This window comes from Geotrypetes seraphini, chromosome 9 (assembly GCF_902459505.1).
Source record: "Geotrypetes seraphini chromosome 9, aGeoSer1.1, whole genome shotgun sequence".
NCBI lineage: Eukaryota > Metazoa > Chordata > Amphibia > Gymnophiona > Dermophiidae > Geotrypetes > Geotrypetes seraphini.
The window spans coordinates 4,805,831-4,830,892 of record NC_047092.1 but is presented as its reverse complement, the minus strand read 5'-3'; the positions used below and the strand labels follow the sequence as shown (position 1 = coordinate 4,830,892).

The 25,062-nt window shown below is 46.4% G+C and overlaps 1 protein-coding gene across 5 annotated transcripts in view; it reads right to left on the bottom strand.

Moving 5' to 3' along the window:
• FRMD4A (FERM domain containing 4A) overlaps positions 1–25,062 on the bottom strand; it is a 608,938-nt gene that overhangs the window by 94,291 nt on the left and 489,585 nt on the right. For all 5 annotated transcript variants that reach the window (XM_033958473.1, XM_033958474.1, XM_033958475.1 and 2 more), the window contains exons 9-11: positions 21,950–22,015; positions 17,797–17,854; positions 14,143–14,229 (exon numbers count right to left, since the gene is read on the bottom strand). In XM_033958473.1, the coding sequence (XP_033814364.1) occupies positions 14,143–14,229; positions 17,797–17,854; positions 21,950–22,015 (211 nt within the window). The remainder of the gene's footprint in view (positions 1–14,142; positions 14,230–17,796; positions 17,855–21,949; positions 22,016–25,062) is intronic.

Genomic DNA, 25,062 nt, shown 5'->3' with positions numbered 1-25,062 from the left:
CTCTTGACAGCTGTACTTTTCCTTCCCAAACTCATCCTGACATACAGATGTATCTAAACTCCTTTTATAACTTTCACTGGCTGGTTTAGTTATGGGATGGGCTCGAGAGGTGATTGCACAGTCATTATCACGGTGCCTGGAACTCGATCCTTTGATATTAAAATAGGGGAATTCCTGTGGATCACCTTTCGGGAAATGCAGAGCTCCTAGACACGAAGGAGTCTGATATTCGCTTGCATTACTCCTTAAGTTCATTGCCGTGCAACTGGGAGAGTCTGAGGTCGCCTTTCAGTAGCCCTGGGCATCTGCCAGGCCAGACCCCTCCCCCAGCTGTTGGTCCTTCCACAGTGTAAGTATCATTAACACTGACTGCTGTCCTTGTGCAACATTAGTGAATCAGTCTCTTAGGTGTGTTTGACCAGCCCTGCACACAACTGATAGCACTACAGACGTGCGAGTACCGACGTTTTAGGGTGATGTTCTTATGCAGGTTTTAAAAGGGTGGATGACATGTAAAGTGAAAATTGAGGTAAGATAAAAGCCAAAGAGCCCACCAGGCCGGCCCATCCACTATCACCTCCTCTCCATAAGAGATTCCACTTGCCTGACCCACTCTTTCTTGAATTCTGAAAGTCTTTGTGTCCACGACCTCTACCGGGAGACTAGTCCACACAAATACACTTCTCCCTCCGTATTTGCTGTGATAGGGGATTAACAGACCCGCGAATACCAAAAAAACTGATTCCCAGCACTTTCTTCACCGCGTTTTGCCTCTCCTTCAGGAACAGGCCAGGTCTCCCACCATGTTCACCATATTCACGATGGTTTTTAATAGAAAACAGTTATTCGCTGTTTTCTATTAAAAACCATCGTGAATATGGTGAAACCGCGAATAACATGGTGGGAGACCTGGCCTGTTCCTGAAGGAGAGGCAAAACACGGTGAACAAAGTGCTGGGAGGCAGCGATTTCTCTATGCAAGCTGATGTAATTGGGGGGGGAGGAGCCAGCAAGCTAAAAACCGTGAATAATCGAAACCGTGAATACGGAGGGAGAAGTGACCACCCTTTCTGTAAAAAAAAAAAGTATTAACTTAGATTACTCCGGAGCCTCTCACCTCTTAACTTCATCCTATGCCCTCTCATTCCAGAGCTTTTTTTCAAATGAAAGAGACTCGACTCATGCACATTTACATTACATAGGTGTTTAAACATGTCTATCATATCTCCCCTCTCCCGCCTTTCCTCCAAAGTATACAGATTGAGATCTTTAAGTCTGTCCCCATACGGCTTATGACGAAGACCACGCACCATTTTAGTAGCCTTCCTCTGGACCGACCCCATCCTTTTTATATCTTTTTGAAGGTGTGGCCTCCAGAATTATACACAATATTCTAAATGAGGTCTCATAAGAACATAAGCATCGCCTCTGCCGAGTCAGCGGCCCCCCGGGTCAGTGGCCTGTAAGTGATCCGTTATTGAAGACATTTTGTCCTGTATAGTACCCCCTCTAACTATATCCTTCAATCCCCTTTTCCTTCAGGAACTTGTCCAACCTCTTCTTGAAACCCAAAATCGTACTCTGCTCTACCACCTCCTCTGGAAGTGCATTCCAGGCATCCACCACCCTCTGAGCGAAGAAGAACTTCCTAGCATTCGTTCTGAATCTGTCTCCCTTCAGTTTTCTTGAGTGCCCTCTTGTTCACCAGAGTCTTATACAGGGGCATCAATACCTCCTTTTTCCTACTGGCCATACCTCTCCCTCTGCAACCTCGCATCCTTCTAGCTTTCGCCGTCACCTTTTCAACTTGTTTGGCCACCTTAAGATCATGCTAGAAATGATAAAGAAGGGGATCATGAAAAGATCGGAGAAGGTTATCATGAAAAGATCGGGCCATGGTGCACCCACACCTGGAGTACTGCGTCCAGCATTGGTCGCCGTACATGAAGTAGGACACGGTACCAATCTAAAGGGTCCAGAGAAGAGCGACTAAGATGGTTAAGGGGCTGGAGGAGTTGCCATACAGCAAGAGATTAGAGAAACTGGGCCTTTTCTCCCTTGAAAAGAGGAGATTGAGAGGGGACATGATCGAAACATTCAAGGTACTGAAGGGAATAGACTTAGTAACTAAGGACAGGTTGTTCACCCTCTCCAAGGTAGAGAGAACAAGAAGGCACGCTCTAAAGTTGAAAGGGGATAGATTCCATATGAATGTAAGGGAGTTCTTCTTCTCTCAGAGAGTGGTAGAAAACTGGAACGCTCTTCCGGAGTCTGTCGTAGGGGAAAGCACCCTCCAGGGATTCAAGACAAAGTTGGACAAGTTCCTGCTGAACCAGAATGTACGCAGGTAGGGCTACTCTCAGGGTGCTGGTCTTTGACCAGAGGGCTGCCGTGTGAGCGGACTGCTGGGCACGATGGACCACTGGTCTGACCCAACAGCGGCAGTTCTTATGTGCTCACCACCCAAGTCCAGCTCTTCCGTTGTGCACATAAGTTCTTCACCCCCTAAAATGTACTGTTTTCTCAGCTGTTTCTGGCCGGTACCTAGATAGCGGATCTGCACACAATCTCCCATCTCAATCTCTCCCATAACAACTGATCCCTTAAACTGTTAGCCACTAATCTCCAACTCTGTAAGTTCAACTCAATTTGTAGCATCTTTCTAATCATTGTAAACCTCACGGTCCTGCGTTATATAAACTGTTATTATTATTTATGAACTGAGCACGATTATTATTTAGATGTGGGTTTGATGAGTTTATTTTTCTGATGGGATGTCTTTCTTTTTCGTATTATTAGTTTAAGACATATCCCGCAGCGTATCATAATTTGAACCATGCAAAATTATCAGGCCATCAATGAGCGTAATTGATAAGACTGTAAGTCGGCCTCTGTTCTTTCTGGAAAGAAAGCAGTACCTATTTTCCTTTAGGAAGGTCATGCTCCGGAAATGTCGTCCCGAACCTCCTTATGCTCTCTGTCGATTCTGAAATCTCTGAGCTCAGCCCCCTCCCCCATCTATCACTCACTTCCTATTCGTAGCTCTCTGCCCCAGTGACCCCAGTCAGCTTCCCCATACAGAGTGCATTCAGCGCTCCGTATGCCCTGGAGAAACTCTCGCCTCTGGAGTCGGTCACGTCATAGTACTTTAGCAGCGGCTTCATTTCCTCTTCCCAAGCCAACCTGCTAATGTATCCAAGATGTTCCCTTGGCTGCCTCCTTCCTCTATTAGGCCACACATACAATTCCAGATAGATTTTATTAATTCATTGACAGACAGAGAGAGTGCCGTCAGCATGATCTCCCCTGAGCCCCACACATCAAGAACAGGAAGTCACTAACCACTGCCGTGACCTTGGACAACAAAGGTCATCAAACCAGTGCAAACCAGAAATCTCTCCCCCCCGAAAGAGGATCTTTCAAAATCACAAAACCATCCAAAATCAGCACTGTTCCTGGTTGCTAGGGGCTGAGAGTAGAAAACAAGAAATATTTTGCAGGTGTTTGCCCAAGGGGATTTCATCCCTTCACTGCTGTGTTTCCGAATGAGCAGCGAGTTGATGAGCCATAAACATTCCAAGTAGATCACATGACTAACTCTCCATCGACAAAGCACGTTTGGTGTCTTAGCGACAGATTTAAGTTGTGAAGGTCTCAGGGACTCATTCTGATCTTGTACCCTTGGGGGATTGCAAAAAGCTTCCATGTAGGATGTGCTGATCCCGAGCTTTCGTCTCCACCACCTCCACATTTCAATCACCTTTCTGCAAAGAAATTTTTCATCTGCCATTTAGGGCACTCCCGAGACTGAACCCTTAACCGGCTTGGGTGTTTTAACCTTTAGGACAGTGAACGAGAGGGCACAGGAAGAATGAGAAGGCACTCTCTAAAGTTAAAAGGGGATTGATTCTGTACAAACGTAAGGAAGTTCTTCTTCACCCAGAGAGTGGTGGAAACCTGGAATGCTCTTCCGGAGGCTGTTACTGGGGAAAACACCCTCCAGGGATTCAAGACAAAGCTAGCCAAGTTTCTGCTGAACAAGGACATACGCTGGTAGGGCTAGTCTCAGTTAGGGTGCTGGTCTTAGATTAGAGAAACTGGGCCTCTCCTCCCTCGAACAGAGGAGATTGAGAGGGGACATGATCGAAACATTCAAGATAAGGAAGGGAATAGACTTAGTAGATAAGGACAGGTTGTTCACCCTCTCCAAGGTAGAGAGAACGCGAGGGCACTCTCTAAAGTTGAAAGGGGATAAATTACGTACGAACGTAAGGAAGTTCTTCTTCACCCAGAGAGTGGGAGAAAACTGGAACGCTCTTCCAGAGGCTGTCATAGGGGAAAACACACTCCAGGGATTCAAGACAAGGTTGGACAAGTTCCTGCTGAACCGGAACATACGGAGGTAGGGTTGATCTCAGTTAGGGCTCTGGTCTTTGACCTGGGGGCCGCCGCATGAGCAGACTGCTGGGCACGATGGACCACTGGTTTGGCCCAGCAGTGGCAATTCTTACGTTCTTATGACTACTCTTGGCCAGAAGGCACAATGCATGATTTGTTACAGAACCTGGGTTTCGTGAGTCCCAACTCCAGCCAGTGCTGACCAAGGGCTGGAACTCTCTCCCTTCCCAGAGGCATCCTGTTTGTCTGTCTTGATTGTTTAGAATGTAAGCTCATTTGAGCAGGGACTGTCCCCTTTGTGACCCTGTACAGCGCTGCGTACATCTGGTAGCGCTCTAGAAACAATTAATAGTTGTACTGGGCTGTGAACACTGCTTTGGCCAGCGCAGAGGGAATTAGCAGGTCCTGGGAGAAAAATCGTAAGTCTTCTGCACAGAACCTGAGCTAGAGAAAAGTTTGGAACTGTCGGTCACGAGTGGAAGTTTTAACAGAAAAGTCTAGATTTTGGTAAATAAAGAGGTCAGCAGAAGGGCAACATGCAGGGGCACTTGCTAACTGCCCCAATGATGACCTTCAGAGCTAAACAACGATTGTATACTACTAGTAATTTTTTCTGTAGTGCTACCAGACGCACACAGCGCTGTACAGAGTCACAAAGGAGATAGACCCTGCTCCAAAGAGCTTACAATCTAAACAGACAAGATAAACAAGATGTCATGGATTCAGTTAAGGAGAATTATTGGTGGAACGAGGCATTATGACATCACAATCTCAGCTCTGCTTCCCAAAGACTGAAACTCTTCACAATACTACTATGAATTATTTCTGTAGCGCTACCAGACGTACACAGCGATGTAGAGTCCCTGCTCCAAAGAGCTTACAATCTAAACAGACAAGACAAACAAGATGTCATGGATACAGTTAAGGAGAATTATTGGTGGAACGAGGCATTATGACATCACAATCTCAGCTCTGCTTCCCAAAGACTGAAACTCTTCACAATACTACTATGAATTATTTCTGTAGCGCTACCAGACGTACACAGCGATGTAGAGTCCCTGCTCCAAAGAGCTTACAATCTAAACAGACAAGACAGACAAACAGGATGTCATGGATACAGTTAAGGGTACGGTGACTTACCTTTATTTTTGTCATTTATTAGATGACATGTTATGGATCTTAATTCTGTCAGTGAAATACATTTGATTATGAGGATGCTGCATTTTGTCTCACCCAGGACAGAAGAGGTGGGACCATGAATTGTGCAATGCAGAGAACAGCAAAGGTCTCTCCGGCAGCTTTGTGTAACTTCTGGAAACCGTGCTTTCCTATCAGTCAATCTGCTCAGAGCTGGCTGCTATGTTCACTCCGCCCACGCTCCTGTGGCTGGTGTCCCAGATATCCATGTGCAGTGGGAACTCGCCGAGAAGCCCAGCACAGGGACACTTCAGATGGGGTATGAAGAGGATCTCATTGGAGCGCTTCCAAAAAGACGTAACTGGCAAGCCCCCACGTGTCACGCTGGCTCCTCTCCGCTGCATCTGCCTTCACCCTAGGACTTGGGAACTCAGACATGTTTACTTTCCAATTATTCTTGGGCATGTAGTCCAACATAAACAGCCAATGCCTGTAACCCGAACGGTCAATGGTTTCTGCAACTGTGCTTATCTCAGATATTTCAATTGCTAAAGGTGAAGCTGGAGTGCAGTGAAATGTCCCCCAGCCACCTGCCCATCAGTAAAATAGAATTGCACATAACACATCAGTCCCCCCCTCAACACTTCAATTTGGAAATGATTGAAGAAAGGATGCTCAGCCAATTATCAAGGCAAATAAATATGAAATAATTGGACAGGAAGTGTGGAAGTTTGGGCCTGGTTTCTAGAATAACCAATGTACAGAAAAAGAAAAATATGGCCCAGGAATATTTCGGTCAATATTCAGTGTTTTTTAAAAAGCTGGTCGAGGTTGCCAAAAAATATATATTTAGGAAACATTTGAAAACTTTATTTGGAAAGTTTACTTTAGAAGATATTACTTCTGGTCAAATTCTTTGTTAAATGTTTTCCTGTGATCTGCATTCAACCGTGCTGTTACATGCCGAAAAAAAATGTTAATACAAAAATTCAACAGTGGCTAAAGCACTCTTCAGACCTTCCCCAAATATACCATAGAGTTGCAACATTCCATGCTACCAACCCTGGGCAAGCAGAGGTTTCCTCCATGTCTGTCTCAATAGCAGACCAGTACACAGATAAGAATCCAGATAAAGCTAGGAGGGCCCTTTTGCTTTCCAACTTTATGTAGGGATTTACCCAGTTGGTAGGTACCAACGACTTCCGTTCCGAGTCCTAGCGACTTGATGAACATCATCAAGTTTTCATGGCAGAATACAGAAGATGATTGCTGGGCCTTTCTTCAGCGCAATATAAATTTGATGTTGTCCCCCTTGTCGCATCAAACGCGATCCTCTGCCTCCAACGCTGCCCAGATGGGTGCTACATCGTTAGTCTGACATCGCCGCTGAAACCTGTCCGCCTCAGGAGGCCCCCGCTGGTTGTGAAAGTACCCCAGTGGCACGAGAAGCCCACGTACCAGTTAGAGGACAGAAAATCACTGATAACCAGGTCCTCTCTGAGCCCCAGCAGGAACCGGCTAGTTCTACAGCAGTGTCTGCCTTTGATGGGATCCAGAAATAAATAAAATGAATGCAATCATCCCATCCACACTTCACTCATATGCTGCCTCTGATCCATTATACAATGCAAAAGATCTCGTATCAATCCGGCCTTTAGAAAACAATTGAAGACATACTTTCAATAATTGATTATGAACAATAATTGCATCTTTTGTTAACCAAACGGAACCAAGAGGCAGCTGCGATCTATAACCATTTTGTTATCTTGTTATATTAAAAAAGCCGATGAACACAGTTTGATTAAAGGCAATTTATCTTCCATTTGAGGAAAGCCAATTAATCTAACTCATGAATATATTTCATGGTTCAGTGGTAAGAACTACAGCCTCAGCACCCTGAGGTTGTGGGTTCAAATCCTTATGACCCTGGGCAAGTTACTTAATCCCCCATTGCCCCAGGTGCATTAGGAAGAGTGTGAGCCCACCATGAGGCTAAAAGTGGTGTATAAATAGTAAAAGAAATGAAAATTATAAGTGACCCTCTCTAAACTGACATTTTTTGGACTTGGCAACAGCGACTCCCCCCCCCCCCTTGAAAATTGCTGCTGTTACATTTTGAGATTCTAGCTTCTTTTTCCATCTTACTGGCGGAAATAACCATGAACACCGCGCTGAGGTTTTAGGAGCTTTCCTGGTTCCTTTCAGTTGCACATACTGGCCAGAATTATTCCTGTTGTCAGCAGATTGGGTAAAATCTCCTTCCCGCCTCTTCCGGTCTTCCTTCTCTACATACACCCTTATGTACAAAGCAAGGCTCGAGCCCTTCCCAAACCGCTGCCAAGGGAGGAAGCGCGACACGGCTGCACACAGCGGAGCTAGCTTGTTGCCTATTGATAGAATGATGATGTCACAGAAGGTTCACTCTGCCATGAAATGGGAGCTTTTCCTTAGTCTGTTTAATAGAATCACAATATTAGCTCTTACGAAACGCAGTTACACAATCTAGATCAACACGGTATATGTTTGCAGGAGAATTAAATGTGGACTCTTGCTGAGTCAATGTATCTGCACAGAAAGGAGACATAGTGTGCCATTGTCAGCTCTGCTGAGCAGGGACCATCTCTTAAATATGTTGTTGTACACTTGTCAGCATTATAGAAATGTGTAGCGGTAGTGACATCACCAGCAAAATGGTTCCCTGCGCACTCGCTGGTTCGTGGGCGTGTGAAAACATACCCCCCCCCTTTTGCTAAACCGCGATAGCAGTTTTTAGCGCAGGGAGCTGTGCTGAATGCCCCGTGCTGCTCCCGACGCTCATAGAGTTCCTATGAGCATCGGGAGCAGCGTGGGGTATTCAGCGTGGCTCCCTGCGCTACCTAAGAATAGCCTTACTGGGTCAGACCAATGGTCCATCAAGCCCAGTAGCACATTCTCACAGTGGCCAATCCAGATCACTAGTACCTGGTCAAAACCCAAAGAGTAGCAACATTCCATTCAGAATCCCAAAGAATAGCAAGATTCCGGAATCCCAAAGACTAACAAGATTCTAGAATCCCAAAGAGTAGCAACATTCCATACAGAACTCCAAAGAATAGCAGGATTCCAGAATCCCAAAGAGTAACAAGATTCCGGAATCCCAAAGAGTAGCAACATTCCATACTGAATCCCAAAGAACAGCAAGATTCCAGAATCCCAAAGAGTAACAAGATTCTAGAATCTCAAAGAGTAGCAACATTCCATACAGAATCCCAAAGAATAGCAAGATTCCGTAATCCCAAAGAGTAACAAGATTCTAGAATCCCAAAGAGTATCAACATTCCATACAGAATCCCAAAGAATAGCAAGATTCCGTAATCCCAAAGAGTAACAAGATTCTAGAACCCCAAAGAGTAGCAACATTCCATACAGAATCCCAAAGAATAGCAAGATTCCGTAATCCCAAAGAGTAACAAGATTCTAGAACCCCAAAGAGTAGCAACATTCCATGCTACCGATCCAGAGGACGCAGAGGCTTCCCCCATGCCTTCATGTGCTAATGCTATTTTCTGTTAATTCTTTCCCATCCTGTAAATGTTTGTATGGGATTTTGTCTTTCCATCTTGTAGGATGAATTTAAAAGGTTTTAATAATGATATTAATTAATTTTTTATTGTGTTTGTCTTGTTTAAATGTGTTTAGCATTTTTAATATGTATGCATGTAATTTTGTAAACCGCATAGCTTTTATGTGGTATATATATTTTTAAATAAATAAATGTCTTAATGACAGACTATGGGCTTTTCCTCCAGGAATTTGTCCAAACCTTTCTTAAAACCAGCTACGCTATCCACCTTTACCACAACCTTTGGCAATGAATTCCAGAGCTTAACTATTCTTTGAGTGAAAAAATATTTCGTCCTATTGGTTTAGTAAAAGGAGTGGATAGTAACATAGTAAACGATGGCAGATAAAGACCCGAATGGTCCACCCAGTCTACCCAACTGTACACGCTCTATAAGTTAATGGTTTAATTTAAATTGTCCTTTTTCTTAGATATTTCTGGGCCAGAAATCCAGAGCTCTGCGCTTAGGTTCCATCTACTGGAGTCTCCGTCAAAGCTCAATCCAGCCCACCTAAACCATCCCAGCCGTCGAAACCCTCCTCAGCCCATCCTCAACCAAATGGCCATATGCAGGACACAGACTGGACTGGCCTTAGTTCATCAATATATACCATTATTTTCTGATTAGAGATCCTCTGTGTGGGTCTATGTAAATCCCAAAACAAGAAATCGCTTTCACTTTACTACATAAATCTCCTGATATTTCCCTGCTCAAGGCGCATGACTGCGGCCTGTGTTGGTTGGCTGATCTCCTTAAAGCACTGGGAGCATGAACATAGAGCAGGTACCCTTTCTACCTATGGCATTCACAAGCTCGCTGCTTTTCCTGTTGCATGATTTTTGCCCCCTGACCCATGCCTAGTTATAGACCTATCCGAAAAGCCAGCTTGTTACAGCATGCCCAGGGCAGGGTTGGAAAGCTCCTGGACGGACTTTCCAAAACTGGCATTTGTCTGGGTTTTGGAAAGCCCCAACGTGCACCGGCTTCTGAGCATGCGCTGGTCAGTGTTTAGCTGCAGCAAATATTTTATGTGTGTTTTGCAAAATCTTAGCCCATAGACCACTCTCTAAACCTGACAGAAAAAAAAATCACGTATCCACCAAAAGCCTCCACTGACAGCATTCGCCTTTAAGTCTCCACTATCGATATTCCAAGGCTCTAGAAGTGTAGGCCTGTCTACGTATCTCGTTATTCATACTTGGAAAGTGGCAAATGAATCCCTGGGAAGTGGCCTGTTTTCTTAGGGGGGAAGGGGGGTCAAGTGAACATTTGCACTCCCTTCACAGAGCACCGAAGCAAGCCAAGATCAAGTTGAAACTCGCTGTTATGCAACATCACGTTAAGCCCCGCAGTGAAAACAGAATGATTCAGACCGGATTCTACAATTATCTCTTCGGCTCAAGACCGAAAGGAACAAAGCCCTCCTCAGGTAGCTCTTATAAGAGTTTACTAAGCACACCCACACTTCAACGATGGCAAAAACTTACAAACAGAAAACTGAAGTGCTTTTCCTATGTTGCATCAATTCTGGGCTCTAACTCAGCGCATTAGGTGAGGGACAGCATTCTACGAATTAATACAATCAACACCAGGGGTGTCAAACTCAGGCCCACGTGCCAAATCTGGCCCGCAGTGTATTTAGATTTGGCCCGTGAGAGAATACAAAGAACACTTACCTTCAGCTAATTACGGCAGCCTGCAGAGGATCGCCGGTGCTGTAGCAATCCTAGCAGACTGCCGTCGGCCTTTGCAGCACATTCCCTCTGCTGCAGTCCCGTATGTCAGAGGAGGGACAGGACAATGGCAGAGGGAACGTGCTGCAGAAGCCGACAACAGCCTGCTAGGATCGCTACAGCACCGGCGATCCTCTGCAAGCTGCCGTAATTAGCTGAAGGTGAGACCAGGAAGCCAGGGGGGAAGCTGGAGGACGCTAGAAAGAAGAGGGGAACATGCAGGCCTTCGGGGGGGAGCTGGTGTAGAAGTACACGGAGGGAGGGAAGGGGGGCAAAGAAACGTGCATATGCTGGACTGAAGGTGAGGGAAGGGAAGAAATAATGGGTCTAAAAACAGAGGAGAGAGAGAGAGATGGACAATGGGATGGAAGGAGGGAAGGAACGGAAAAGGAGAGAAGTTGGACTCAAGGGATGGTGTGGAGGGGGGAAAGAGATACTGGATAGGAGGGTAGTTGGGAAGAGAAAGGGAGAGATGGTGGACCCTGGGGTAGTGGGGAAAGAGGGAGAGATGCTGGATGAAAGGGTTAGGGTTAGGGTGGATGAAAGGGTAGTTGAGAGAAGGAGAGATGGTGGATCTGGGGATGGTGGGGGTCCATCGCTGCAGCTGCGGGGGTGGAGACGAAAAAAAGGAAAGATGCCAGACCTCCGGGGGACGGAAGGGAAACGGAAGGGGAGGACAGAGATGGCAGATGGATGGTTAGCACGGAGAAAGAAAATGACAAATGGGCAGGAGACCCTGGCAAGCGAGTTATCAGAAGACAAACAGAAACCAGAGCCGATATCAATATGATTTGAATAATTTTATTTTCTGATTTGTGATTACAATATGTCAGATTTGAAATGTGTACCCTGTCAGAGCTGGTGTTAGATAGCAAGTGTGAACTAGGACCTAAAAGAGAGGAAAAGTCTTTTTTATATGCCGGCGTGGGGTTGGATAGATTGTAGCCCTATATTTCTACTAAGACTAAGTATTTTAATAAAAAATTTGGCCTGTGTTTTCGATTTAGGCCCCTAATATGATTGAGTTTGACACCCCTGATCTACACCCAGTCATCAGTTCATGAAACATCATGACGGAGAAATATGCAGTTGAATGCTGTCCTCCTGGGTAGGGAAGACTTGATCTGCGAATGAAGCCAGGGACCCCTTGCAAGACAGCAGGCACGCTCAATATTGCCACTCAACAACCGTCTTGGACAACAAAGTGTGGTCACTAGCATGGCTGTTATGTTAACATCTGTGGGGTAATTCTATAAGTGGGGGCTTTCTTTTAGCCATTCCAATGCCATGCAGCCATCATATGTAATAAAATGGTAAGCGCGCATGCGCACTCTAAAGCCGTGTTCCCTGATCCGTCGCGATGTGGCCATGAGTGCGCATGCGCGCTTATACGTCACAGTCTCCTTTTTTTCCAGCCCGGTTCGCTGAGAGGAAGAGCGGCGCTGGCACCGGGGAGGGGTGGGGGACGCCAGTTCAGCTTGGCCGCTCCGTCTCTGCCGTCTCAGCAGCCCCCGAAGCTCCTCAGCAGTCTGTCCCGCTCCCTCGAGAAGGGCTCCCGATGGCGGCACTGCTGCTGGTGGCGTTGCTCCCGCTGCTGTGCGCGAGCGACGCGCCGGAGCTGGACCCCGCCTGTCGGCAGCGGATCGACCACTTGGCGAATGGCAGACAGAGGTGAGGATGGATTGATGGGAGATGCTGGACTGTTGGGGGGATAGACAGAGGGAAGATTCTGCTCTGATGGGGGTGGGGAAAGGAAAGGAGGCCTACTGCTGCACAAGGGGAGCAGGAAGACGTGCTGATGGATAGGGGGTGGGGAAAGGAAGGGAGGCCTACTGCTGGACAGGGGGAGCAGGAAGACATGCTGATGGATAGGGGTGGGGAAAGGAAGGGAGGCCTACTGCTGGACAGGGGGAGCAGGAAGAGGTGCTGATAAACAGGGGGGAAAAAGGAGGGGAGGCCAACTGCTGGACAAGGGAAGCAGGAAGAGGTGCTGATGGATAGGGGGGAAAAAAAGGAAGGGAGGCCTACTGCTGGACAGGGGGAGCAGGAAGAGGTGCTGATGGACATGGGGGAGGTAAAACAAGGGAGAAAGGCTGCTGCTGGATAAGGGGAGCAGTGAAGGGGAGGTAAAAGGAAGGGAGAATGGACAGGGGTGGTGGTGGACAGCCAAAACAAAGAAAGACAGAAATACAGAAAGCGGCTAAGGAGACAGAGAGAGAAAAAAATAAAGACACACACACACATATATTCTAGCACCCGTTAATGTAACGGGCTATAAAGCTAGTTAGAGAATACATCGGCACATCCTTCATTTCCAACCTTCGCAGTTAAACCGGCCAAAGACCTGGCTCAACTTCAGGCACTCAAATGCAGCAGGTACCTATATATTTAGGGTTATCAGACGTCTGGGAAAATCAAGACATGTCCTCTTTTTAGAGGACTTCCGGGCTCCTGGACGGACTTTCCAAAACTGGCATTTGTTTGGGTATTGGAAAGCTCCGGCCGCATCTGGAGGGTCTCTGAGCACAAGCAGACGACATCACACACATCCGCGCATGCTCCAGGCCCTCCAGACGTGGCTGGAGCTTGTCTGAAGAAGAGAGGAGGCTTTGTGGGGGTGGGGCTTGAGGGTCAGAACTGGGCGGGGTCACGCACCCTACAAGTATCGTACAGGACTCTGAAAATTGTGCATGCGAAAGGAAGCTCCGCCCCTCTCGCATTTGCATTTACATACCAGGCTGCTTATGACCACTCTTGCAGAATAGCACTTAAGCCACTTTGCTGCCTCCTCCGTGTTCAAGTGTCCACTGACCTGTGAAAGATCAAGATTCTGTGCAGGACGTGCCCCGTTTTAGAATCGCCTTGTTTTTCCCTTTCTGGTAATGTTTGTCCTAGTTGAGGTAGGGGGAGGGGAGGGGCAGTGAATCTCGGATTTTGGGAGCTTGCGTAGTACGTATTTATTATTGTTTATGTTAAAAATTTATATACTGCCGGTCACCAATTAAAGATACATATCTTATGAAGACAAGAACATCTTCATTACTAACTGCTACGAAATATTACAGAAATGCATTAACCAATAACTGTGTTTTCAGCAGCAGCGCTTTGCAAACACAGTAACGCAGAGAGACCTATATCGGACCTTATCCAACACCAAAATCTGAAGGGTTCACGCTACATGGGCCCAGCACTGCATGACTTCTCCTAACGGTTCAGTGTGCCAACACCCCCCATGTTCTCCACCTTGCACAAATCTTGGAAAAGGCCACTCACCTTCCTTGGTTTCACTTTGTCGTGGTAGTCATACTGAAAAATCCCTTTGTAGCTCAGTCCTAACCACCAGGGAATGCCCTGCTTGTCCTGTAAGGGAAGAGAGAGAGAGAGGGAGAAAGCAATGCTGCCTATGAGAACACTTTTTCCTTTTCATGCCCTTCCTCAGAAATCCTGAAATTACATCTCCTGGCTTCAGGGCTCGGAGTTTGGCAGAATCACCAGGCTGCTGCTGGATTACAGCATTTCAGAAGCCGTGGCGTTAGCAAAACTCAGCAGCCATCAAGCGCTCTCCTCTGCCAGCCACGGTTGATGAAGGCTAACGGATGTCTTGAAATGCAAAGCAGACTTCTTTCATTAAGTCCAGTGGAACATCCTGTAAAAAGCCCCAGTAAAGGACCCCCCTATGGTTGGGGTGAAAAACCAAAGGAACTTAGCCACTCACTGGGGACCCACAGCTGTTCCAAATAGCATATGAATAACATACTCAGGGCTGAACTGAATCAGATCTGAAAATTTGGCACAGCCTTAATAGCTTCCCTTTGAAACTCAGCTTGCAATCTGTGGGAACAACAGAAGACGTTTACAGGCAGTTTTAAAATTGTCCCCAGGAGCAGCGATTGTAGACAGTTTCTCAAACAGGAGCTGGTTTCTGGTATAGAGAATGACACGGGGCCTGTAGGAACTCAATTTTCCCATCCCATCCCTGCGAGTTTTGTCACTGTCCCATTCCTGTAAGCTCTACCTTAACTGCACAAGCCTCGAACCCTTATGATTTTAAAGTTTGAGGTTTGTGCAGATGAGGACGGAGCTTAGGCATTGGTGGAATGAGGCATTATGACATCACAATCTGAGCTCTAGAATGTTGCTACTTAGGATGTTAAAGTGTTTGAGGCTTGTGCAAATGAGGACGGAGCTCAGGCATTGGTGGATTGAGGCATTAGGACATCACAATCTGAGCTCTAGAATGTTGCTACTTAGGATTTTAAAGTGTTTGAGGCTTGTGCAGATGAGGACGGAGCTGAGGCATTGGTGGAATGAGGCATTATGACATCACAATCTGAGCTCTAGAATGTTGCTACTTAGGATTCAAAAGGGTCTGAGGCTTGTGCAAATGAGGACGGAGCTTAGGCATTGGAGGAATGAGGCATTATGACATCACAATCTGAGCTCTAGAATGTTGCTACTTAGGATTTTAAAGGGTTTGAGGCTTGTGCAGATGAGGACGGAGCTTGCAGGGATGGGGCAGGGACTGGAAAAGAACTCGATGGGATGGGAAAATGAGTTCCTGTGGGGATGGGGAAAAATTTGTCCCCATGTCATTCTCTAGTTTTGGGCCTGATATTCAAAGGATGTGTGCACCTAATTTTCAGAGTTATGTTTTTAAATTAGGTTTGCTGAAAATATACTAGAATTTAGTGATTTCATTTATGCTCAAAATTTCATTAACTCCCTAAACTTAGAAGCATAAAAAGTCGGTGGCAACAGAGGAGACTTTAAGGTGCAGAAGAAGACTTAGAAACTTAGCACAGATTTTCAGTGCTAGGCTCATAAATCTAGGCAAATAATTGCCAGGCCTAAAATTGAAAGCACAGCTTTTAAGCTCCTAAATTAAGCCGAATTCTTAGGCTCTTAAATTTGGCTGAAAATAGGCCAATGGAGTTAGGCTCAGCAAAAAGAATGAAAGCATTTGGCAATATCTTGTTGGTTAATCCACACGTCGGCTATTTCTTATAAACATTTTTTTGCAGAGGAGAGAATGGGCGCCCGCTCGCCCTAGCGGATGCTAACTGGGCGCACTTAGGCTTTGATTCCAGAAACAGTGACTAACTGCTCGGTGCCGTTGAGCGCAATGGCCAATGGAATCAAGTCTAGCGGTGCTTGTGCAATCTTAGGCGCAGGTAAGCGTTGAATCCTTAGGCGCACTGCCATTTAGGCCAGGCGACTACCAGCTAATTAATCCCCCCCTTTTACAAAACCGTAGCACGGTTTTTAGCACTGGCCACAGCAGTAACTGCGTCAAAGCTGTTACCGTAGCCAGCGCTAAAAACTGCGCTACGGTTTTGTAAAAGGGGGAGGTAAGTTTTTAAATGGTTTTTTAAACGGTGTTTTCAATTAAAGGCACTGATCAAACCAATTAAAAAAATTAAGTTAGGCATTTAGATCGGCCAGGTGCAATGATCTAGCCACTAACTTCAGGCGTAATTTATAGAATCTGGAGCAGGAAGTGGCAAGTGCCTCCGCATTATTTTATTTTTTGCAAGTAAACGATAATGCATGAACTGCAAACTAAGGACTCTTTTTACTAAACGTCGTTAGAGGTTTTTAGCGCGGGCTGGTAAATGCTCCGACCTTGCCGGCCTCTAGCGCCTTTTAGGAGAACACAACATAAATAAATACATGGCTGACTTCTAGGCCGAAGGAAATCTGGGCGTCGTGCGTGGGTTACCAAGCCTTAAGCCCAGACTTCCCTGCAGCTTTGTCAAAGGGCGCCAAACAAAGGATCCTAATTGCAAAGCATGAATTTAGGGGCTCAAGTTTCTTTTTAATATCAGGCCCTTTCTTTCTGTGTGCCTTGGACTGGCCAGACCAGAGCCAATCCAAACCTTCCAGCTAGTGGTGACCCAATATCCCTGTTCTGCACCACAGTGATGCTTCGGAGGGCAGGGGAGGTGGGGGGGGGAGGAGAATCATCATGTCGGAAATCTGTCATATGAGATATTAAGGCCAGACTGTGGACTATTTTGGGAATCTTTTGTTCATTTTAATTGTACAGTACTCCCCTGATATTCGCGGGGGTTCCGTTCCAGGAACTCCCACGAATTTCATGCTCCAACCACCTCTTCCTGTTACTAAAGCAAGGCTTTGACAGGTAGCTCCTGATTGGTGTAGCCCGACTTTAGTACAGGAAGAGGCGGTCAGAGAATACCGCGAATCAGTGAATCCACGAACCGCGAATTCGCGGGGGAACACTGTATATTGCAATTCATGTATATTATGATTTTGTCTTTGATATTTCTGCATCGTGTGAATGATGTTACATAATTGTTGTGTTCTACCCCTGATGAAAGTGAGGACTGGGGAGGAGGGGATTTTTATTTATTTCCATGTACTTCTACCCCTCCCTTTTACAAAACCGTAGTGCGGATTTTAGCACCAGCCGCGCTGTTACCGCCACTACGGTTTTGTAAAAGGGGGTAAAAGTATGCCATTATAAATTAAGGTACTTTCTGTAAACTGTTTTAAGTTGCCTTTTTTTTGCAAAGTATTCACAAGCAACATCCAAACAAGCCGATTGGTTTGGTTTTGTACATCTTTTTCTCAGTTTAAAACTGGGGAAAACAAGTTTGGTTTTGCAGGCATTCTCTTAAAGAATAATTGTTTTTTTTCAAATGCAATCCGAGCAGACTTTATTGTTAGGTCTCTTTTGTCATGTATTGTTTTTAAATTGTGCGTGCTTGAATTGTAAGCTGCTTAGTTTTTTGGGGTATCGGTTTTAAAAACATACAAATAGCCAAGAGTCCTGACAACAGAGCTGAAGTGCTGATTTGCAACGAGTCAGCTAGGGCTGAACATCTGGTTTTCGCTGAAACCATCAGCGATTCCGCATAAGTTGCTTCTCCAACACGTGCGCACATCTGCCCTGGCCCAGCGTACCTTCACTGCATAATAATGCACACCGTAGGTCGGAAGGGATTCCACAATACTTATATAACTAAAAGAAAAGAAAAATCAGGATTGTAACAAGCAAACCACAGATCACACGACAATATTTGGCATCGCCTTCCCTGGATGTACATTTCTGACTGACATATCTATATACTGAGTTACCACATTATTTAATAATAATAATAGTTTATATACCGCAGGACTGTGAAGTTCTGTGCGGCTTACAATGATTAAAAATGCTACAAATGAAGTGGAACTAACAAAGTTAAAAGCTAGTGACTAACAGCTCTAGAGATCAGTTATCGTGGAATAAGATTGTACAAATCAGCTACTTAAGTACAGTCAAACCTCGGTTTGCGAGTGTTTTGCAAGACGAGCAAAACACTCAGCAAAACTTTTGACTCGCAAACCGAGTATTGACTCGATTTGCGAGCACCCCCCCTCCCCCCGATAACTGGCATCGCTCCCCCCCCCCCCGCTCGCAAAGGCCCCCTCGCTCCAACCGGCACCCTCCCCCGCACGAACCGACTCCCCCCACCCGAACAACTTAAACTTACCCCCCCCCCCCGTCTTGCACAGGCACAGATCGTGTGCCTAGAAGATCTTCCGGCTTCTGCCTGCCTTGAGCATGTATCTGCGCATGCTCAAGGCAGGCAGGCAGAAGCCGGAAGATCTTCTAGGCACACGATCTGTGCCTGCGCTAGACGGGGGGGGGGGGTGTGTGTTAAGTTTAAGTTGTTCGGGCTGGGGGGGTGCCGGTTGGAGCGAGGGGCCTTTGCGAGCGGGGGGGGGGGGGGGAGCGATGCTGGTTATTGGGGGAGGGGGGGAACGTATCAAAGCGAGTTTCCATTATTTTCTAGGGGGAAATTCACTTTGATAAACGAGCATTTTGGATTACGAGCATGCTCCTGGAACGGATTATGCTCGTAATCCAAGGTACCACTGTACTTCAGGAACAGATGTGTTTTTAGGCGTTTCCGAAATTCCCCATAAGTAGTAGGCGTAAGCCATTGTTCCAGATCTTTACCCCATAATGTCACATAGGCTACGAAATACAACAACATAAAATCAATACAAATCATTCATTATAAGCTCCACACAAACAATGAATACTAACCGTTGTGAATTTTCAGCAGTATATATACATAGAGAGCGGGTGCAAGCCAGCTTTAGGAGGGAAACTCCCTGCAGACCCTCCTCTGACAATTCCCCCAGGCTGTGCTGCTGCTGCCAAGTTTTGATTTAAAGCAGTTTTCTCAATCCGGTCCAGGAGTAGCCCCTTGCCAGTCAGGTTTTCAGGATATCCGCAATGGATATGCATGAAAGACATTTGCATATGGGGTGGGGGGCTTCTGAGGTTAGCCACGTGTTACCCATGGACATCCCTCTGAAAACTGACCTATAAATAAACCTGGAGTCATTTAGTAGCAATGCATGCGAATACCATTTAAGATATTTTGGGACAATTCTCTAACAGGTGTTAATATTTACATGCCCTAAATGTGCGTAAAGGTTTGAAATAATGGTATTTACACATGTGCACGTGCGACATTATGCTAATGGCTAAAATTCTACCAAAGAGCTATTCTGTGAATACCCACGTAACTTAAACAGTCTGTAATTACAAGGGGATGTGGGCGGAGCTAATACTAACCCAATAAGTACTCACGCCTAATTGTTAGGTGCGTCTAAAGGCACTTAAGCTTCTAGGCCCAATTTCTCTAAACAGCATCTTAATATAAGCACCTAAGTTAAGTCCAAAATGCCATTTAAAATGGTACTTAAAATAAATTTCAAGACACCTACCAGCACCTAAGAAAACGGTGCCAGAATCATGCCTAACGCCACTGTAGGTTCAAAGAAAAGCGACCAAAAAGATAAAGGGGAAGGAGCTCCTCTCATATGAGGGAAGACTAAAACGGTTAGGGCTCTTCAGCTTGGAAAAGAGATGGCTGAGTGGAGATAGGATTGAAGCCTACAAAATCCTGAGTGGAGTAGAACGGGTACAAGGGGATCGATTTTTCACTCCGTTAAAAATGACAAAGACTATAGGACATTCAATGAAGTTACAGGGAAATACTTTTAAAACCAATAAGAGGAAATTCTTTTTCACTCAGAGAATAGTTAAGCTCTGGAACGCATTGCCAGAGGATGTGGTAAGAGCAGATAGCATAGATGGTTTTTAAAAGGTTTGGACAAGTTCCTGGAGGAAAAGTCCATAGTCTGTTATTAAGACATGGGGGAAGCCACTGCTTGCCCTGGATCGGTAACATGGAATGTTGCTACTCTTTGGGATTCCGGAATCTTATTACTCTTTGGGATTCTGGAATCTTGCTATTCTTTGGGATTCTGTATGGAATGTTGCTACTCTTTGGGATTCCGGAATCTTGTTACTCTTTGGGATTCAGGAATCTTGCTATTCTTTGGGATTCTATATGGAATGTTGCTACTCTTTGGGATTCTGGAATCTTGCTATTCTTTGGGGTTCTGTATGGAATGTTGCTACTCTTTGGGATTCTGGAATCCTGCTATTCTTTGGGGTTCTGTATGGAATGTTGCTACTCTTTGGGATTCTGGAATCCTGCTATTCTTTGGGGTTCTGTGTGGAATGTTGCTACTATTTGGGATTCCGGAATTTTGCTATTCTTTGGGGTTCTGTATGGAATGTTGCTACTCTTTGGGTTTTGGCCAGGTACTAGTGATCTGGATTGGCCACCGTAAGAACAGGCTACTGGGCTTGATAGACCATTGGTCTGACCCAATAAGGCTATTCTTATGTTCTTATAGTGGCGCTAGATAATGCCGGAAGTGGCGTTAGGCAAGATTCATGTCAAAGGTAGACGCCAAGAATGTATGCCTTGAAAACCCGGGCCTATCTTTGCTGGAGGCGCGATTCCCTAAATGGCACCATCGCATGACTGACATGCAATCGCCAGCAGCCAATAACAGCGCTGTTGAGAGAATCCGGGCCCTAGTCTATATAGGAAAGCCAGTGCCTACGTCCCTTTATCACCACACCTTGTCATCATGCCCTCTTTATGTGCATAAATTAGCATGCATTGTTTGTAAATGACCCCCATAATGTACCACACTCACAGTGAAGCTGTGCTGCCCACAACTTTCAAGCAGGGCCCAAACAAAAGCAGGATCTTCAATTTCTGCCAAAACCCAATCTGTGACTGAAATTGGCCACTTGGCTTCAGCAAAAACCAAAGACGAAAATGAAATTGGTCTCGTTCCCCTCCTGGACCCACTTGCCAGCAGCAGCCCCCTTCCAAACCCAACATTCGGTGGCAGCACCCCTCGCAGCCCCCTCCCCCTAAGCAGAAGCCTCAACCTCCTTCAAAATGGCTTCCACTAGTAGTCTCATGAGACTGTCGCTTGAGGTCCCGGCAGCCTTATTGAGTTTCGGACGGGCATATACAGGAGCAATCTCAATATAGATACCGGGGCTCTTCTACAGTAGTCTCTCAAGACTACTGCTCGATATCCAGGAAGCTTTATTCCTCCCCTGAACAGGCCACAAGACCTCCAGGGTTACTTAAGGTAGGCTCCAGCAGCCTGAGGGGTAGGTTAGGTTACCATAGGACTCCAGAAAAAAGAGGACAGATTGCGATATCCGGATTTATTTCCACTGAAAAGAATGGAAGTAAAACCCGGATGTCTTAATCCAGGGGTGTCAAAGTCCCTCCTCGAGGGCCGCAATCCAGTCGGGTTTTCAGGATTTCCCCAATGAATATGCATGAGATCTATTTGCATGCACTGCTTTCAACACATATTCATTGGGGAAATCCTGAAAACCCGACTGGATTGCGGCCCTCGAGGAGGGACTTTGACATCCCTGTCTTAATCCTTTTTCTGGAGCCACATGGTAACCCTAGTTAGGAGGCAAAGAGGGAGGAGTGAGCTTCAATTTCAGGTGAAAAGGCCTGGACTTTTCAGCCGAAACCTGAACTCGGATTTCGGGCCTTTTTCGGTGACAAATCCAAAGCTGAAATTCGGTTGGTCTCTACTTTCAGGCTTATGCTAATTTAATCGGTCAACGGTGAGTATCACTGAAAACCTGCAGAAGTACTAGAGGTTACACTTGGAGCTCCAGTAACCTGCTGAGGAGAAAAATGCGCCACCTAAGCGCACTTACTTCACAATGGCTTGTCCTCTGCTTTGGCCGTTTAGCTTCTTGTAGTGCTCTACAACTCTGTCCTCGCTGAAAGAAAAGACACAGAAATGTTTTCTTTGTACCACACGCTGAAAGACAGATGGACTCTGAACAGTCAGAAGGTTCTTCTCGGAAGGATTAGATTATACAAATATTTCTATTCCACCTTTACCCGTTTTGTTCAAGAATGGATTACAGAAATTGGCCGAGATTCACTAATCTTCCTTTCCGTGGCCGACAAATTCACTAAAGGCCAGCATGCAAATGAGGGCGATCGGAGGAACGTCCCCCACCGACCACATGGATCGCTAATGAGCGATCCTGAAGCATGCGTAGACCATCTGTAGACGGTCTGCGCATGCTTACGGAGCTGCAAGCAGCTTTTTTTCTGTTTTTTTACTACTTTGCGAGCCCGTGGTTTTAACCCGCTTTAAACCCGCGGGTTAAAACCACGGGTTTGCACTGTGGGGGAAGGGCAGGAGAATCGGGGTGGCGAGTCGGGGATTCGGGGCAGAGAGCAGGGCGGCGAGAGGAAAGTCGGGGCTGAAAAAGGCAGGAGAGGTCGGCAGAGAGCAGGAAAGGTTGTGAGTGGCATTTTGGATCGGCCAGCCCAGTTGGTGTGCCTGGAAAAGTTTAGTGAATCACGTCCCTTCCTACTTTGCATGCCATTTACCCTCATTTGCATGCGCGGATCAGAATCGGATCGGCCACGAGGTTAGTGAATCGGGTCGGGATCGCAAATCGATTAGTACACGATTGGTTTGCTTAGTGAATCTAGCCCATTGTTAGCTGGGTTAGTTGACCCAGGAATCAGTGATGAAGTAAGGGGGGGTGCCTGGGCGCTGTCTTGGTGGGGGGGTATTGGCACCTCTCCGCCCTCCCCCAAGCCACAATCACACCCTCCCTTCCCCCCCATATCTCTTTAAATCTTTGCCAGTGTGAGCAACTTCTCTGGCCCGCTGCTCGTGCCAGCCTGGCTCCCCTCTGAAATCACTTCCTGGTCGCGGGGCCAGGAAGTGACATCAGAGGGAAAGCAGCAGGCTAAGAAGCTGCTTGCACTGGTGAAGATTTAAAGAGGTAGGAGGGGAAGGGAGGGTGGGAGTGGTTCAGAGAAGGACGCAGGTGTGTCACCACCTGCCCTGACACCTCCTACTCTTGCTACGCCACTGCCAGGAATTATAGCAAATGAAGGATGCAAAGAATGACAGAGAACTATTCCTCCGATAAAAATCATTTTATAAAACAAATAATTATGGGTTTGTTCTATGGCTTCTGGGATCACAGAGTTAGTATTCGGGGCGGTGGCGCCTCTCCCCTTCCCCGTACCTCTAGTTCAGGGGTGTCAAAGTCTCTCCTCGAGGGCCGCAATCCAGTTGGGTTTTCAGGATTTCCCCAATGAATATGCATGAGATCTATTAGCATACAATGAAAGCAATACATGCAAATAGATCTCATGCATATTCATTGGAGAAATCCTGAAAACCCGACTGGATGGCGGCGCTCAAGGAGGGACTCTGACACTCCTGCTCTAGTTGAACTTTTTGTGGTGGTCAACAACGTGCTCCTCGCGACCCCACTGGCTCTCCCTCTATCACATCCTACGCATGGCACGTGGAAGTGACGTCAGAGGGAGAGATGATGGTGTCACGAAGAGCACATTGTTCACCGTCGTAAAAACTTCAACTAGAGGTACGGGGAAGGGGAGGGGTGTGCGCGCGGAGAGGAGGAGGGCTGCCGGCAGCCCCACCCATACGGCCCCCAGCGGGGACCGCCCCCCCTCACTTTCTGAGCATCGTATGCCCTGCAGATCCAAATGGGGGAGAGCTGAGAACCAGCAGAACTGGGTGGAACTCTGGTGATGTCACTTATCCCTCAGCCAATCAATGGGAAACGGAACATCCGCAAAACCAGAAATATTAATTCACTGAACCAACTATAGCACTTTGAATTACATAAATAGATAACATCACTACTACTACTTATCACTTATACAGCACTGAAAGGCTTAAGCAGTGCTGTACATTTTGACATTTATAGACAGTCTCTGCTCAGAAGAGCTTACAATCTAACTTGGACAGACAGACATGACACATAGGGTTAGGGATGCAGAACCCAAGGTGAGAGGAGCTAGGAGTCAAAAGCACTCTCAAAGAGGTGGGCTGACATTTATAGACTGTCCCTGCTCTGAAGAGCTTACAATCTAGCTTGGTCAGACAGACATGACATAGAGAGTTGGGGATGCAGAGCCCAATGTGAGAGGAGTTAGCAGTTGAAAGCACTCTCAAAAAGGTGGGCTGACATTTATAGACGGTTCCTGCTCAGAAGAGCTTACAATCTAGCTTGGACAGACAGACAGGGTTGGGGATGCAGAACCCAAGGTGAGAGGAGTTAGGAGTCGAAAGCACTCTCAAAGGGGTGGGCTGACATTTACAGATGGTCCCTGCTCAGAAGAGCTTACAGTCTAGCTTGGACAGACAGACATGACATAAAGGATTGGGGATGCAGAACCCAAGGTGACAGGAGTTAGGAGTCAAAAGTACTTTCAAAGAGGTGGGCTTTTAAACAGGCCTTGAACACTGCCAGAGACAGAGCTTGCCATAGGGATTCGGGCAGCTTGTTCCAAGCATACGGCACAGCAAGGCAGAAGGGACGGAGTCTGGAGTTGGTAGAGAAGGAGAAGGACACAGATAGGAGGGACTTACCAGCTGAGCGGAGCTTGCTGGGGGAACATAGTAGGAGATAAGCGAAGAGAGAGAGTGAGGGGCAGCTGAGTGAGTGCAGATGTAGGTCAGTAAAAGGAGTTTGACTTGTATTTGGAAACGGATGAGAAGCCAATGAAGTGACTTTAGGAGAGGGGTAATGTTAAGTATAGCAACTCTCCCAGAATATAAGTTGTGCAGCCGAATTCTAGACGGATTGGAGGGCAGCGAGATGGCTAAGCAGAAGGCCTGAGAGTAGCAAGTTGCAGTAGTCTAAGCTCATCTGGAACAACCTCACCTCCCCCTCCGGAACCTGAGTGCTCTCCAACCCTTCCGTAAACTTCTGAAAACCTGGTTATTCTCAAAAATCTAACTTTTCCTCCTCTTTTGACATCC